A 17737-nucleotide genomic window follows, 5' to 3' on the forward strand; every position below is an offset into this window, starting at 1 on the left:
TGCAGACAAATCAGAAGATCACTGAAAAATAAAGTTGAGCAAAAATTCATAAAAGCTCGGGTTGTTGAAAGGCGTCTTCTGTCTCAGGTCCGAAACTCCGGTGTGTCAGCCATTCACTGACATGGTTGCAAAACAAACCGCCTGAGCAGCGAACTGCTGCGTCAAGGTGACAGTATGCCCTGGGGGTGTGTTACCTGGCCGGGGCAGATTCCTCCGCAGTTACTGTCTCTCTCCCTTTTGGGAGAAAGTATAATTTTACAATGACATCAGTCTGGCAAAGACATGTTTTTTTCTTTCTTTTTTTTTCTATTTTTCCTGACGAAATATTTATAAGGCTCCTCTGTTCTGCGTGAGGAGGGACAGTTTACCTGAAAGAGAGGCTTCACTCCCAGCAGGTTCCCCTGCAGCAGGCTGCATCTGACCGGCCTATTCACTGGACAACCAACGGGAGACACTCTAATCATGGTAAGAAGTGACTTTCTGTCTGCAGTGAGATGGTTATACAGGAGAGCAGCTCGGAGGGGCTTTTGTGAGGGCGTCGGTCGATAAGCCGTTTGAGGTCTGCACAATCTAATTTCACTGTAAATTAGGGCCGCTCGCTGAGTTTGATGGAAATGAGGCACTTTGAGATGATTTCTTTGAGCTCGTCACAATTTCCGAGGAGGACCGCATTTAAAAGTGAAAAGGTCTATTTTATAGCAACAATAGAAATGCGGTCATATGAACTCGTGTGTGCTGGAAACATCTGGATCTAAAATTAACTCAAATTCAAATGTAGGAGTGAAAATAATAATTTAAAAAAGTGATCAAGACCACTCCCATCTCTACTTGTGGTCGCCGAATTTTACTGAACGGTAAAAATGAATCTTTTTTAAAATGCAAACTACCGCATACATACCCTTTATTTATATAAAAGTGCACTACAAGTCACGTAAAACATGAGAAGTTAAGGATTAATTCTGCCTTAAAGGCTGCCTTGAGCTACCCTCATGAAGAAACCTGAACAAGAATTAGAAAAAACAGTGAAGCTGACTTCCACATGCTTTGAAAGTCACAAGTCCCTGCGTCATTTCCCGTGAAAAACTTTATTTGGACACTGCTTCCTGCTGCCTTCGCTTGTTCAAATAAATGTCAGAATTTTGAAATATGTTCACATAATATACAACGAACCATAATGCATTCCCCCTTTTCACTTTCAAGCAACCAGTTTTAGAAGTATGCATATTGTTTTTATTTTACTGCATTTGCACCTTAATCTGTGAATCAAAGCTACTAGAGCGGTCTGAACTTGCATCCTTATCTCGGCCTGTAGAGTACTGACATTTATGTGAAGTTTTTACTTGTCCAGGCATGCCATGCGTTGACATCTAATAACATGTCACAGTTTGCCAGCTGAATTGTATCACTGGTGGTACTCGGGCTCCCTACAGTGGCACTCTGGAAGACATTTCTGTTACCTGCAATTTTCAGTGTCAAGCAGAAATATTAATATCACTAGAAATTTTGACATTTGGCTGCACTGCAACCGCAAACATGAAGATGTTTCATTGGGACAAAAAGAATGAAGATTATTGACAAATAAAAATTGGAAAATATGTCTCACTGCTTTTATTCTAATAGTCCAAATAAATGCCACACAATACATTAACTTCAGAATTCACTTACTTAGTAAATATTGTGGCATTTCTCGTATTTTCAGTAAAAATACAGTATTCCATGAAGGCCTCAGGGGTTTATTGAACAAAACTAGAATCCATAATGCATCATGAACATGAACACTGAGAAGCATAGCAAACAGACCAGGAAAAAGTTGTGAAGAAATGTCGACCACAGTACAACTGAACTCTATTAATCTATTTTCATGATGAAAAACTGGAGCTAAACCCCAGAAGAAAAGCTATGACTGCAACCAAATACAAATATGAATACCGTTTGGAATTTTATTTGTAAAAATGATGGTAATACATTATGGATACAACATATTACTCCCCTTTCATTTCACTATAAGCTACTTTATTGCCTATCACATATAATTCCAATAAAGTACTAAAATTACTGAAGTATGTGGTTATACCATAAAAAAATCTGAAAAATGTCAATGGATACAAATAATTTTGCAAGGCACTGTATTAGTTTAAGGTTGTATAAGACTGATTTACTAAATTAGATTTTGAAGTATCAAACACCCAAGACCCAAATGTAATGGGTGTTTTTGTATGGCCAAAAGTGAGGTTAAATGGAGGTTCTCTGTGCTGTTGACAGATATTTGCATGTATGAAAACAAGAAAACAACAGAAACTATGGAGGATACTGCAACACAGTTTTGCAAAACCATGTCCATGCAGTTGTCTATGTGCAGTCATATGAACTTCCGTTTTCAGTTGTTCATGCCAGTTATGTTACCTTGTATGAATGCATACGGGAAGAGTTTGACCAGTGTTATTGCACAACAACTCTTGACGTTGACTCTTTATATTGGGTTCATGAAGCATCAGTCAGTTACACTAATTCATTAATGGACTGGCTTACTTGCTTTTCATTCTGCTGCTGCAGTACAAAGCACAGAACAGACCGTACAGTGGGGTTTCTCAGCCGGAATAATAAACATCCTGCAAACGACACTAATGCAAATTATCTGATCTGATGTAGACCAGACTGTTTCTCTGCTTACGTGCGTCATCACATTCAGATGGAATGTTGAAGTATGAACAAAGAATTAACATATAGAGTCTCTGTAATTGCCTTTTAGTTAGAACATTTACATGTGACTCAGAGTTGATTGAGACGTAAGGTTTTTGTCTTTAGAAATCAGTTTGGGGAGGGCTGCGTCTTCTGTTGCTATATTTCTGTGTTGATTTATTCTCAAAGCTGAGAGCTGGCACTTCATAAGACTATCCTGTCTTCACTTGAATTTGTTAAAACGTGAGAGCAGATGTTTTGTTTCTGTACAGAAAAGTGTCTGATCTGACTCAAACACTGGTGGTTCAGGTACATACACGTGATGATCCTTATTTTTTAATAATGCTCATGACATACTGTAGCTAGTTTGGCTCAATAAAACATAATAACTTTGCCATGCCATGCAATTAGTAATTAATGAGTCATGTATGCATAATGTGCCTGTCGCAAAAGCAGGATCTGAAACTAAGGTTGCATTTAAAACAAAATATATTTTTTTAAGTTTTTTTTTATGGAAGCATCTTTCTTCTTACAATTATTTTTAATAAACAACAAAAACAAGGGCTGCACAGTGGCACAGTTGGTAACACTGTTGCCTTGCAGCAAGAAGGTCCTGGGTTCAATTCCTAGCCCTAGTTTGCTTGTTCTCCCTGTGCATGGGTGGGTTCTCTCTGGGTATTCTGGCTTCCTTCCACAGTCCAGAAACATGACTATAAGGTTAACTAGTCTCTCTAAACTCTACCTAGGAGTGAGTGTGCATGGTTGTTTGTCCTGTCTGTCTCTGAGTTGCCCTGCGACAGACTGGCAACTTGTCCAGGGTTTACCCTGCCTCTCCTCCAAAATTTAGTTGGAGAAAGGAACCAGCACCCCACCTGACAAGGACAAAGGGGTGTGACAAAAATGGAGGGATGGATGGAAAAAAAAACAACACAAATAAAAATAAACCCCATGTAGACCAACTCAGATGTCCATTGCTTTAAAAAGAGCAATGACAGGACTACTTATGATTTTGACAATTTGGTACAGATTAAATCTTTCATAAAGCCAATATGACATCATTTTGCTCCAATGTTTGTGAGTACAACATCCTGTGTTGGCAACCATAATTAGCCAGGTCCCTAACTATGTAAATTAACAAATCTCACTGGTTCTCTAATTTTGAGAACATGGTTAACTTTTCTCAAGTGCACTCTTATTTTGAAACGCTTATCATGAAGTAAAAATCAAATAGCTTGGACAAATCCTGTTTTTGGTTGTTGGTGGTTATTAGCTCTATGTCAGACATGAAAATCAGTTCATATTTACTAAAAAATGAGCAGCAGCCTATCAGGAGTAAAGAGAGCCTGAGTTCTACCAATGATCAATCTACTAAATGCTAGCTTAACTAAATGTTAACAGCAAAGCTTTTATGTTGTATTACATTTAGAACAACTCGCATGTAAATGTTTTCATACAGATTTTTTTCATGCAAAATGGTGTTTAAGATAAATGTATTTGTTTTATTTTTGTGTGTTTTGTGAGTCAAAGTATTATCTTTGACAATACTTCTAAAAACAGAAAAAAACTTGCAAATTAAAGAAATAGATAGAACTACATAGTTTATAATATTCCACCTAGAATTAGCTATAAAAGCGATAAGAGTAAGATTAAAACTAGAGAAATAGACTTCTTGAACGTATCTGAAAACTGATTAGCCATTTAACTGAATTAAAAGTAAAACTAAAAGTTGTCCATCAACCACAAGTGGTTGATGGACAACTTTGAACTCCAAATTGAAAACGCAACTGGGCGGCTTACGTGGAAATATTATTTGATGACTCACTCCTAAATAACTGCCATGTATAAAAGTTACGGAGGAGCATTTGAATGCATCATTCGAAGCGCCGGGCTACGCGCTCGAGCTCCAGGCGGAGGGGGGCAGAACTGTTTAACAACACGCGTTGACACAGGACTCAAATAGTTTGGGGATGCTCGACTGGAGACAAACAGGAGTAACGCAAGATGTTCACCAGTTACCCTTTAGTGGAGACTCTATCCTGGACTATCTAACAAACTGTTTGCATTAAAGAAAGAAAAGCTTTCCTCAAGAATTAAGGGTGAGTTTATCGTGTATTGACATTCTGGACTTCTTCATATTTTAGAAAGTCAGGTATGAGCTCTCACTTTGATGAGGCGCTGTGCCTTTTTTCTAAGTCTGCTCTTTCTTATAGCTTTTCATTATGGTGGAATGATTTTGTGTTTGTCTTATGCTCTGTAGGAGTTTTTGTTCAAAACCAAAATCATGTTCACATCCTACATAAAGACTCTCAATGATATGGTATTTTCTACGGTAAGCGTACAGGTTCATGCACCACTGCATGTCTTTGCATTGCTAAGAGATGCATGGCTGCAGTCAACATGTCTCTGAATAACACTTATTTGACTTTAAATACCAAAGCTTGCACTCTTACTTTGGTAATAGACAGTTGTGCATGTGCTCAGTTACATGCAATTATTAGATTTTTGTCAAAATATATTTTATTCTTTAAGTTCTATCAATAGTTGCAACAGTTTTGATATATTTTTAGATGGATATGTTAGTAAGTACTTTTTGCTTTGGTCTGCTTTTCGCTATAGTCTGAGAGCCCTGAGGAGCAGCCGAGTACTGGAGTCTTGGGCCGTATTGGCAGCTGGCTGTCTCCATGGAGGGGAAATTCTCCAAAGAGCTTGGATGGAAATGACTTCTCAGTCTCTGATTTCACGCAGAGAAGAGACGGTGATCACGAGAGAGAGGACTCTGTGAAAATCCAAGCTGAAGAGCAACAGTGGCAGGAGAGGGATATTAGTTCACTTGGCCTCTTTAAAGAGGTTTTCCCTTGTGAAGAGAGGGACGCCACGCAGTCTGCCCACAGAGACAACTCAGTTGTATGCAGCACTGGGAGAAGAGAGGGCGGTGCAAAGGAGGGGGAGCTTGGAGAGAGGTGGAAGCAGAGAACAGGGCAGGGCAAGGAGACAGAGGAGAACAGTGGTGCTCCTTCAGCAAGTGGGAATCCTGAGAGGAATGTCAGTCATCTGACGCATCCCTCGTCTTCGTCTCAACGGGGAGTGGCGTGGGACTTTGACCAGGCCCACACCCAGCCACACGCACTAAAAAAAACACAGGCTCAGACAGGTAGGAAGCTCCATGTGTACCTGGAGGAGACTAGTGTGATTCAGTGTGGCCAGAACATCTGTGAGGGAGAGGAAGTTGTTTGCAAAACTGTTAAAAAGAGCTTGCAGATACTTCGGAAGCCAAAGTCATCACAGAGTTTTGATTTAGCAGCGAGCTCAAGTCCAACAAACGCTGAGAAAAATGTGAGGCCGGCTGCCGGGGAACAAAGTTATTACAGTGTTTTAGGGGGAGTGTCGCTCAAAACACACAAAGACTCGTGGTTAAAGACTCAGGCTGAGCAAACAGAGGCAGACGACATGGGCCGTAAAAGCTCAGGCAAGAGGAGGGTCAGGAAAAATTCTCAAGGAGACGGAATAAAAAGCCCCACAGGAAAAAGCCCTGCAGGCAAAAACCCCACAAACACTCAATCCACAGATGACTCTGCAGGTAACTCTGCAGAGAGTCTGCAGGACAAGAGTCCAAGCACTCAGCTGAAAGAAGCATCCACAGACTCCTCCTCCCAGCCAACCCCCTCCTTACAGGTCTCACCTGAAGGAGGAGAAAGCAAGTTCTCCTCTACAGATATGGTCAAGCAGTTGGACCAGTTCCAGAGCTCAATCTCAGTCTCTGCAGCCAGCAAGACGGGTGAGGTGGAAGTGGGAGCAGACATGGACGAGGATGAGAGCCTTTACAAAGTACAGAGGAAGACCGAGACACCCGAGTCCAAACGCAGGAGTATTAAGGTTTCCAAAAGTGAAGTTAAGCTTTTTTCAAAAAATGTTCCTCTTAAACCAAAACAAAGCACTACAGCAAATCAACAGGATTTCAGCAATACGCTAAAGGAGATCACAGAAGAAGAAAAGCCTAAAACAGAGACAGATTTAAGGTAAGTTAAAACTTTTAAGTAACTGAAAGTTGTACAGTCCACATGCAACACCAGTTGGTTGGAAGGTGAGGGGTTAACTATTCAGACTGACTAGCATACTTTTGTTAAATGTCACTTCGCAGACATTTACACAGCAGGTAACTTGTGTGGGAATTGATTCAGGTATATCCACAGAGAAACAAAGGTGTGAGTCATAATACAAAGTTCAGGTCTGAGCTTTAGGATTGGACTTGTAAAAGTGTAGCTGAGATCTAAATTGAGGTCAGATAAATCTTTGGATGATTAAAAAATTCCCTCAAGATTAAATCATTACTTGTTCATAGAAAGTATGTGGTTTCAAGTAAGTTATCTTTAAGTGCTACATTATTTTAAGTATTTCAAATGTTTCCCTTTTGTGTTGCGCAGTGTCCCTGGCCCAAAGACAATTATTCAAGAGCCCAAACCTGTTGCTGGTCGGATTGCAGATAAAATCAGCCTGTTTGAGCAGAGAAAACAAGATGGGAGTGTCAACAAGACTATCCAGACCCCAAGAAGTGCTGATGTCTCCCCAACCAGATCTGTCTCAGATAAACTTAAAACTGACTTCCTTTTGTCTGAGCAGAGGTCAAAATCTGCAGAACGTCATGGCAGCCCCAGGTCGGGCATTGGGTCAGCTGACAGTGAGAAGCCAATGACCATCAAGGAGAGAATGAGAAAATTTGCAGATTCATCAAAATCACAAATAAAACCAGCACCGACTCAAATGCCACCTGTAAAAGGAATGTCTATAAAGTCCCATGCCTCTGTGACAGTTCCAGTATCAAAGTCATCAGAACTTGACATTCAAGATAAACTTGATACCAAAGAGCCAATGCAAACTAAAGCAAAGTCAGAGATAACATCAAATCAAAATGGACAGGATATTTCTGCTGCAGGGGTACCGATGCCTCCTCAAGAATTGCAACAAATAGACTCTAAAGCTAGCAAAACAGAAGCAAAGGATGCACATCAAGTCACACATTCAAGCACTATTGCAAAAGATGACCTAGGAGATTCTGCAGATACTACCAAAAACATAACACCAGAGCACAAAAGCCCAAGCAGAACAAGCTCCCGGTCTAAACGAAGAAAAAATAAAGAAGCGGCTAGTCCTGTCAGCCAAAATGCACAAATACAACCAAAGAATTCTGATGCAAAACAAGAGAAGGTGGAACATACAGAGGAGATGTCCTCTACCCCCAAAAAACTTCCAAAATTGATGTCATCTCAAAATTTCCCTGGAGACATTTCAGAAATACAGACTCTAACAGAAAATGAACAGGATCAGTTCAGAAATGAATCAAAGGAGGTTGATGAATCACCTGTCAACAGAGATGAACCTGATACTGCTAGCTGCAGCAGTGAAACAAAAGACACTATTGACAAGAAGGCCAAAATCATACCCAAACAGGAGGAAAAATCAGAAGAACAGAGCCTTACATTTACACAAGACAGACAAAACTCAGAGGACAGGAGTCAAATTTCTACCTCCTCTCCATCAACACCTCCTTCAGCTAAACAGCATCTTGAGACGCCACCTGCAGCAAATCAGGAGTTATCTGCTGAGCAGCCTAAATTAGATCAAGAATTATCAATGCAGCTCGACTCAACAAGTAAACAGGAAGAAGGCACAGCAGCTAAAGAAGAAGCAGAACAAACCCAGCTTCCTCCTAGCACAGACACAGCGTTAATATGTCAAGCTGAGACTGAATATGTGGAGAAATTAGAAATAATGAACAGGGGAAATCTACATCAAACTGAGGAGAGAGACACAGAAAACACCCAGCAGCTTCTGCCTGGAGACAAAACCTCTGCAAAGGGGGATATTTCAGACAGTGGGAAAAGTATCTTAGGAAAGGAGCAGAGTTCTGAAAAATCAAAACAACCACAAACAACCTGTCAAATGTCAGACAATACCATTGGATCATCAGCCCTCCCTGATAATACACAAAAACCCAGTGAGGTGGTGACTGTACCTCCAGAGAAAGCTGCTATTTGTACAATCACTCCGACTAATGAGGCTGTAAGTGCAACAGAGAGTGATAAAGAGCCACAGAAGGCAGAGTTGGCCACAAATGTGCCTCCTGAGTCACAAACAAAACTCACAGAAAGCTCTGGAATACAAAGTGAGCTGGTGGCAGGAGTAGCCAAGCCCGATTCTGTATCTGTGGAAAAATCTGAGAATCCACTTGATGACTCATGTACACATGGAGCTAATGATGCTGAGCTGTCCGAGTCAGAACCTATTACCAAAGCAGCCACTCCAGATGAGGGAGTGAGTGCCAAAGGCACTAATGGCACTCTCTTGGTGGTACCTGCTCAGGTTGATGTGACATACAAGGAAAAGACAGATTCAACTGCTAAAAATTCTTTTAGTATTTCTGACTATCAGTCTACATTAGACAGAGGGCTAGGGGAAAATGTCAGGGAAAAAGAAACCACTATGTCATCCGCGCAAGAAAACTTGACAGAATTCAAGAAGCACACTCTTACTCACACAATCACGGAGAGTAGTATTGATGTCTGTTCACTCAATGATGCAGAAAAAATAACTCCGAACCCCACTGATAGCATCACACTTCACGTGACAGGTAATAAAACAGAAAATGCAGCGGTGAAAAAAATCACTCTCCCAGCAAATAAACTTTCACCTGTTGCTAATGGGGATATTCCCTCACATTCACAACTCGGCAAAGTCATAAAGGAGCCAGCAAAAGACACGTTGAGTCACACTCCAAAAGCTCCTCAACCCCCAGAGGTTAATAAGCTGATCCCAGACCCAGTTCATCATTTATCCATGAGGAAACTGAATTTGCCAAGGGAACTTAAGAAAGATAATTCCTTCCAACAGCAAGAGACACCATCCAGCTGGCTAGACGTAGATGTTCCCAAGCACAAGCTGAAAGTCCCAGAGGCAAAACTGACCTCCTCTGGAAGTGAGAGCAACCTGTTGGACTCTTCTGCTGAGCTGGATGATGATGATTTTGTTGAAAAGATTAAGAAGCTCTGCACCCCTTTTTCCCTCCCACCTCGTAAGCACAACCACCTTCGGACCCCCCAGCCTCCCTTTGCGTTGCCGGCCATTAGGGAAGACCGCTTTGAGAAGTCATTTGACCCTGAGGAATTCACATTTGGCTTGAGGAAGAAGACTCAGCTCACATTAGAAACAACTCCAAGCCTTTTAGCCAAGCTCCAGAGTGCAGACACAAAAGCTGGCCTGATACCCGCCAGGGCGAGTTTTGCTGACAGGAGCCTGCTGCTTGGTGGCCGTGATTCTCACTCTCGCCTCAAGGACAAGGATGCTGGCAAGGATGAGGTGGAGGGAAAGGAAGAAAAAGATGAAATAAAAGTTATGTCTCGCTTGGAGAGGAGCTCGGTTCTCAGCAGTCTCTCCTCCTCTCTCTTAAGAGGTAAGCGGAATGGAGCTCAGTCTCAGACTGAAGGCACCGGCTCAGACACCGTGTTGCCTAGCAAACCCCCCAAGCTCAGTCCTCTAACTTCACCCCAGCCGGCCCCTCCAAGCCTGACAGACTCAACTCCAGTCAAACAAACAGCAGCCAAACAGATTGAAGAGGAAACCCGGACTGCAAAGACTGTGGTCTGTGACTCAAGTCCTCCACTTCCTGCTTTTAACGACATCAAGCTGTCTGACTATTTAGAGAAGCACCTCCCACAGGATCAAGCAAAAGCAGTGCCGGGAGTACTAGGATTGGACCAAGTCAAACCTGAGGTTAGTTTCAGTCTGAATGAAAATTCTTCTAATGTCATTGTTGTCGAAGTTAAACTAAAATAGTGATGCAACGGTATAAGCTGAAATGGGAAAGTTCAGTGTGTCGTGTGAGTAGGAAGTCATCTTGAATGAGCAGTGAGACAAAGAATCAACCAAAAGCATATTGTTTTATGTCCTAGCTAACAGGGAAAATGGCATCTCTGCTTTCTGGAGGAAAGGCAGGGGAAGTTACAAAACCAGGTCTGGTGCTTCCTGACTCTGCAGTTCCAAGTTTTCCTGGGATTCCTCCAACTGCACACCCTCATAATTTTTCCAAACAGCCTTTGTCCCAACCACACGAGGCTGTCAGAAATACCGTAAGTACATCACAAGCATGCTGCTGCAGGATGCTTTGCTGTGTTGTGCAACAGATTCATTCTCTACAGTTAGAAGTATCAAGTTTCAGTTGTTGGCATAGTGAGCTTCATACTGCTTTACTACAATTTCCATAAAGCTGCTGCTCCTACGGCTTTTATGGAAAAAAAAACAAAACATTGTATGTGTTATTTATAGAAGAGCTTTTACTTCTGTTTTTTTTTTTTTTTTTTTACTCAGCTTTGTTCCGCTTTCTCCTGTATCCCATTTGTTTATTTATAAATAAAGAATCTTTTCTTCAACTAATGAGGATTTTGGTAATCCTTTAAGGCTGAAACCACTTTCACTATGCATACAGCAGAAGTTTCTTTAGAGTTACCAGTGTAACTCTACAGTAAAAACCTATACATAAATCAAAAAAGAAAAGCATTTTTAAACATATCTTAGAAATTTTTAAAAGAGAATGATCAGTGTCCAGGTCTATCAAGGTAATTTTTGCTCCAGTGCATCTATCCCGATCCTTATCTGAATTTTCAGTTAAGTGCATCAGAGAACACACTGTTTGTTGAGGTACAGCTTCATATTGAGATATTAAAATTTGGGTTACAAGATTTCAGATTAGAAAGACAAGAACTTTAGCTATGCTTGTCTTGAGTTTATTTTTGGATTAGATTGTTGGTTTTCTCCTGGAAAGAACAATATAATTTTGTTGTAATTGCACATGAATCCATGCAAAATGTTATGTTCAGGATGACAGAGGCTTGTCGTGGGTAATTGTTGAATCACACATTTTTCCACAGCCAAACATGAAGGCATGTTTGTGCATTTGTTTGCAAATCTGAGCAGTGGGTTATTACAGAATCATGGTCCACAAAGTTATCCAATCTGGTCTTGTTGGTTTGAATTCCACATTTCCAAAACATTCCAGTAGAATTCATAGCATGCATTAAAATTTGCCCAGAATTGTGCGGTTTCAGTATGAAATCAGAGCTGTGTACTCACAAAATACTATAAATAATCTGTAAAGGTTAGGTTAATCTGCAGACACAGAGCAGCTGCACAAGGTTACATTAATTAGCATGCTTTCCATTTTGCAGATGTTTGCCATGATTCAAGGTATTTCTCACAATCCTAATTTTGCTTTTGTTTTTCAGAAAAGAGCTGTCAAGGGATTTCATAAACGCCCTGGAAAGGTACAGTAGGCAAAACCTTTGCCCAATAGAAACAAGATGGAGATAGGAATCTCAGTAGACAACGCTTTGTTTTGGGGAAAACATCTGTTCTTCATATATTGTTCTTGGGGGTAAAAAAAGGCACATTAAAAAGTCTTGTGCAAATGTTTAGCTGCATATGATTAGCATTATGAAATGTTATGCAGCTAACAGTGCATGAGTGTAGGATCTTCATTAGTGTATAACTTCATAATAGCTGTTGCAGCTAAGCCAGTTATTCCCCTGGTGCTCAGCATACTTAGTCTTTTGCCTTCTGCTTCTGTTGTGCTGAGGATCCACTGACTTAAAACAGCTTTGTTATAGTTGTTTATAAGATCTTTGGAAGCAAGTAATAAGAAAAAAACATTTATTCCCAAGAGAGAGAATTTTTGTGGTTCAATTCATTGCTTTTGACTATTTTTAAAATTCCGTCGGACTAGCACAAACATGTAAATAACTTTAAAGTGACTCAAAACATTAACAGCATGCCCTACTTGCATGCCTGCATGGGCTTTTTAGCCTGAGTAAACATCGGTATTCGCCTGTTAATACGTGTTCAATAAATCCTATTTTACTATGAAGCATTTAATGAGGGATGCTTTTTTCCCCATTATTTTCCGGCATGCTTAATGTGATGGAATGTTTTATTCTGCCCTCTGTGTCTCCAATACAGATGGTGTTGTTTGAAAAAGCTCAGTTCAGTGGCCAAGCGTATGAGATTTACAGGGACATGGCAGATGCTTCTTCTCTGGAGCTCTCGCCTTTCATATCTGTAAAGGTTGTGAGGGGATGGTAAGTGTATAAAATAAATAGCTTCAGTTGAAAATGTACCGTGAGATGTAGTTCTAATTAATGTCAAGTGACTGTGAGGGTCAGGGCATCTCAAAGGATTAATTGGGTGAAATATCAGAAGTTGGATTTCATCGTTGGTAACTGCACTCTTTTGAAGATGTTATCACAAAGATTTTACCGCTCATTTCGTGTATGTATATCTTTGTTGCCTCTGGCAGTTTCAGTCTCATAAACAGTGGATTAAGCCAAGATTTTTCACATGTCTCTAGTTTGGGAAAACACAAGGTCTTAGATTTTTAATTAGAAGTTCCTGGACAATGTGATCTATTTAAAACATAAACAGAAATTATCATCAGAGTTGTGTTCCTGATCATTTTATTAAATGTTGCAGCACAATCTTGGGGGTAAAAGACACATTAAAAAGTATTGTGCAAATGTTCAGCTGGGTATGATTAGCATTACTTTATTGTGCTGCAAAAACAGGGGCTCCTACAACAATTTGTGAATCCATTTTAATATTCGGATAGCTTCTGCATCCTTGAACAACAAGTAAATATATTTGTATATGCAAATGAATTGTTTTTCCTTCTATTAAATAAATGCAGAATAAAAACGCAATTTAAAATGAATCAGATGTGACCTTATGCAGGCACACTGAGCCAAACTGATTCAATATTCTGTCATCTTATACAAATACAAAGAATTAAAGCAATCTTATTAAACTATTTACAGAAGGGAAGGTTCTCCTCATTCTCTATCATTTGTTGATTTTACACTTCATCTAGCCAAAGGATTAATCAGAAAAATTATTACGCATTTTCCTGAGAGGTTTAGAGATGTAATTAAAGTTATCCAAGCTAAGCTAATCAGCAACTATGAGGCTTCCGATTTTTATATTTGCACAAAAGATATGAGAGTGAGCATCCAGTGAATATTTCTCTATTTTTTAACTAGTCAAAGCCTTTCATGTCCTTCCTTTATTATTCCTTAAGTTTAGTTTTCTGTGTTTATTGTGTGAAACAAAAACTGTTTTCAAATTACAGCTGGATCCTCTACGAGAAGCCTGGCTTTCAGGGACGCACCATCGCCTTGGAAGAAGGTGGAACAGATTTAGATTTAGAAAATATGTGGGCAGAGCCACAAACTGAACCACAGAACAGCCCACCGATTGTCATAGGCTCAATTCGACTTGCTGTCAGGGTGAGTACACTCATTAACTTTACTTAATTCTCAACTCATGAAGTAAAGTTTCATGGCTGATGTGACATTCAGGCCATATTTCAGTGCATATAAGTAAATGAGTTAGTCACTGATGTGCTTTCATTGGGAGGATTTATTGAAGATTTAGCATTGGCTGCAGCAGACGGTTGACATGTTTGATTTTTTTTTCCTCTGCTCTCTCTGTAGGATTACAGCATCCCTCACATTGATCTGTTTACTGAGCCAGAGGGCCGGGGCAGAGTGACACCGTACCATGATGATACAATAGAAACTGGCTCATTTGGTATCCCGCTGAACACCGCTTCCATCCAAGTCCACTCTGGAGTGTGAGTATTGCCATTTTTATAACATCTGGTTTCATTTAGATCTCAACATTTTGTATTAGATATTCTTAAAGAGTTTATTTTTGTATTAAAAATTTTCTAGTAATCTGAGATGACAAGAAAATGTGATTTTCAAAGTTAGGAACTTTGTGATGTGTTTGCTTACTAAAGGTTTTTCTGAAAATGAGCAGAGCACTTGAAAAACCACAACAATGATCTGGGGATTAATGCTGCATCCAGTCAACAGTACTATGACTGGTTTCAAAACACAAGTGGAAAAAAATGTTTTTGCTACAGTTTATATAAATGGCAGCTATATTGAATATGACCACAATGTCAGGCAGGCACATTCAATTATCCAGTTCAGACTTCTGACTTCATTGGGTGTTGTACTAGATTTCTTTCTCTTAGAACTTGCATATTCAAATTTCTCTATGCACATCAGTTGCATCTGCTCCCTGTAAGGTGAATTTCTGAAGTCCTTGGAGGAATAATCAGCACAATATATTGTGCATAGTTGAAATTTTGACTTGGTAAAATGTTTGCTTTTTCTCTCAAAACTTTTGAGCAAAAAAGTGTTTGTTGCCAAAAAACCTGGCCTTGTCTGACAATTCAGATGACTCCAGTTAAAACCCTAGCAGCTTTTAGCAAACTCCAAATTACTATTTGTAGTGTTAAGAAAGATGTTTTTTGTAGTGACATGTCTCCTAAATACCTGAATATATTCCAGTGATTGTTACAAAGACTTGCTCATCTTAAGATGCCCTTTGTTTGCTGCAGTTCTCTTGAGCTTCAAATGAGTTTTTTTGTCTCATCCTTTACCAGATTTTTCTTTGTATGTGGGTTCAAAACAAACAACTGATCTTCACTCAGTCTAGTTTGTTTTAAGCTTTTTAGTTATTGTATTGACTGTAGATTTGGACAACTTTCAACAACTTGAAACTTACTTGTGTTACATACGAGTAATAAAAGTATGTATTACTTGTTAAAATATTCATGGTATAGAAAACCATGAATATTTGGTAAAACTGATGTATAGTATGCAACCAGAGAGGGTACATGTGTTGTGTATGATCAAAATGTAGAAATTCAAAGAATGTCTTGAGCTTTAGCAAATTAGCTGTCACTTTCGTATTCGGCTTAACTCCCTTTCCCAGCAGTTTAAAACCTGTTGAGAAACCTCTGTGAACAACACTTAGGCAAAAAGCTGCCTGTTAGTATGAGCAATTAGTGCTGAGTTGAACTATCGAGAAAATACCCCGAGGCTCCAAAAGGCAAAAGAAAATGTAGTGAGACGCATGTGTGTTACTCCGATTTGCCATCACTTATGTTGCTTTTTTATTGACTGGGAGACTCTTCAGAGGTTGTCTTACTAGTAGAAATCTTTTCCTCCGTGAAAAAGATAAAAGAAATTGAGGGATAATAATCATGACTTTCTTCATTTATGTTTTGTTTGTTCTCATTCATACTCTTTAGAAAGCCTGGGAATGTCTGTCATGTCAGAAAAAAAAGGAATAGTTGAAGACTAGACGAAGAATGAGAACCAGACAAAGGTGTCCACTTGGAAAAATGTGCAATTTTTTTTTTCCCACAGGCACAGTGTAGGCATTTAGGACATTTTGTGCCTTCCCCAGTAGGCAATGCGTAATGTTAAACTTGTGCTTCATAGTTGCTTTTTGCTGCCTTCTCTTTCAATGAAGAATTGAATCTGACTATCTTCGCAGATAAAACAAAAGTGATGCCTGTCAGATTACATCTAGTTAGATAATTCTCAAAGATCTCCTTCAGTTGCTCGTCCTACATAACTTTTCCACTGCTTTGAGTGGAGACGACTGTGTAGCAGATGCGGTTTTGTTCCAGCCAAATGGAGTGAAGCTTTTCCTTTACTTAGCAGAACAAGGCCGGCATCGCCTCCTGGTATTACTTCCTCAGCGGTGGTTGAAAGGGATGGGTTTGTTTTTTCCTGCCAGAGGCTCACACATGGTGATCGGTATGAGGCATTGGTATTGTGCTCGAAATGCCAGAGAAAAGGGGGCAACAAAGGCTGCCCACGCTAAAAATTAAATGTGAAGAAAACTGCTTTAAACTGCTGCATGCCATTCCTCTGGCATCCAGTCTAAAACAAGAATCTTTTGTTTTTTATTCAAGTTTGTTTCACTTATGTCTGACAAAGGCATAAAACCAAACCCTATTAAGAAGCCTGATTTCAACACTCTTAAGTGCTGCATGCAGCAGGAAGTGTTGAAGTCTTTCCTGTGAGAGCTTCAGCTTTGTTCTTTTAGTCGATTTATGTAAATCGTGAACTTTTTCACATGATCACATTAGAGCCTAAAACATCACTGAATCATTGAATCATAGATCATGCTGTGTTTGGGGCTCTTGCTGGAAGGTAAAACTTCATCCCTGAGTTAAGTATTTTGGAGCCTCTAAAAGCTTTATGTCCAGGATTGTTTTGTATTCAGCTGCATTCATCCTCCCATCAGTTCTTGTTTGTGCTAACGAAGCAGATCCCCATACCATAATGGTACTACCATGTTTGACTGTGTGGATGGTGCATTCAAGGTCATGTACAGTATCCACATTTCACTGAGTGCCCTACTACTAAGCTTGTGACAAACTACAGACATTGTCTTGTTAAGGTCATTTTTCATTATTTGTCAAACATTTTTTTGTCAGTCTATCACAAAAAATCCCAGTGAAATTAACAGAAAAGGTTTACGCTTATAATACTAATTACAGTACTCATACTAATGATGCATATTATTGTAAGTGTGAGAACTATGTGCTTCCACTATTCACTATAAGTAACCACCTACATCAGGCCATGACTTCCTGATGTAGCTGAAACCATTCTGGGTTCAGCTAAGTATAACATAGAGGGAAATTTTGACATAGTAATAAATAAGATGGTAATGTTTGTTTTTTTGTGCATCTTCCGTCAGGTGGTTGGTGTTCAGCGATCCGGGATTTGAAGGCATGATAGGTGTGCTGGAAAAAGGAGTGTATCCTGTTCCTGAGGCTTGGGGATTTACTTCACCATTTGTGGGATCTCTTAGACCACTTAAAATGGTATGTATGTGTGTGTGTAACCTCTTATGCATATAACAGTTCAATCACTACTAGATGCCAGGCTGGTAAAGGGATTTTATGTCTATAAGAGTTAGTTAAATGTTTCGTTTTGCTGAAAACTTTATTGTTTGTTGTCAAACATAAAAGATTCTCAGTCTCTTGCTAACAAGTGCCATATCTGTAAATGTTTTCCATGACCACACTCTCAAGAAATTTAAAAACAGTACAGCAGTAGATTGACATTTTTTATCCAAATAAAAAAATTTATTTGAACTTCATGCTTAAGGAAATATGTTTCAAGGTTCAAACTGGAAAAATAAACAG

At 39.6% G+C, this 17737-nt stretch overlaps 1 protein-coding gene across 2 annotated transcripts in view; it reads left to right on the forward strand.

Moving 5' to 3' along the window:
• The first annotated feature begins 240 nt into the window (after positions 1 to 240).
• LOC129375251 (uncharacterized) overlaps positions 241 to 17737 on the forward strand; it is a 31718-nt gene continuing 14221 nt past the window's right edge. Inside the window, exons 1-10 of one of the 2 annotated variants that reach the window (XM_055054206.1) lie at positions 4581 to 4775; positions 4937 to 5008; positions 5296 to 6695; positions 7101 to 10443; positions 10623 to 10799; positions 11952 to 11990; positions 12682 to 12800; positions 13844 to 14000; positions 14208 to 14347; positions 17287 to 17413. In XM_055054206.1, coding sequence (XP_054910181.1) covers positions 4961 to 5008; positions 5296 to 6695; positions 7101 to 10443; positions 10623 to 10799; positions 11952 to 11990; positions 12682 to 12800; positions 13844 to 14000; positions 14208 to 14347; positions 17287 to 17413 — 5550 coding nt within the window. In that variant the 5' untranslated portion in view covers positions 4581 to 4775; positions 4937 to 4960. Of the gene's footprint in view, positions 466 to 4580; positions 4776 to 4936; positions 5009 to 5295; positions 6696 to 7100; positions 10444 to 10622; positions 10800 to 11951; positions 11991 to 12681; positions 12801 to 13843; positions 14001 to 14207; positions 14348 to 17286; positions 17414 to 17737 lie in introns of those variants that run through there. The other variant, XM_055054207.1, reaches the window with a different exon arrangement.

Source organism: Poeciliopsis prolifica, unplaced genomic scaffold, assembly GCF_027474105.1.
Source record: "Poeciliopsis prolifica strain line A6 unplaced genomic scaffold, Auburn_PproV2 SCAFFOLD039, whole genome shotgun sequence".
Lineage (NCBI taxonomy): Eukaryota > Metazoa > Chordata > Actinopteri > Cyprinodontiformes > Poeciliidae > Poeciliopsis > Poeciliopsis prolifica.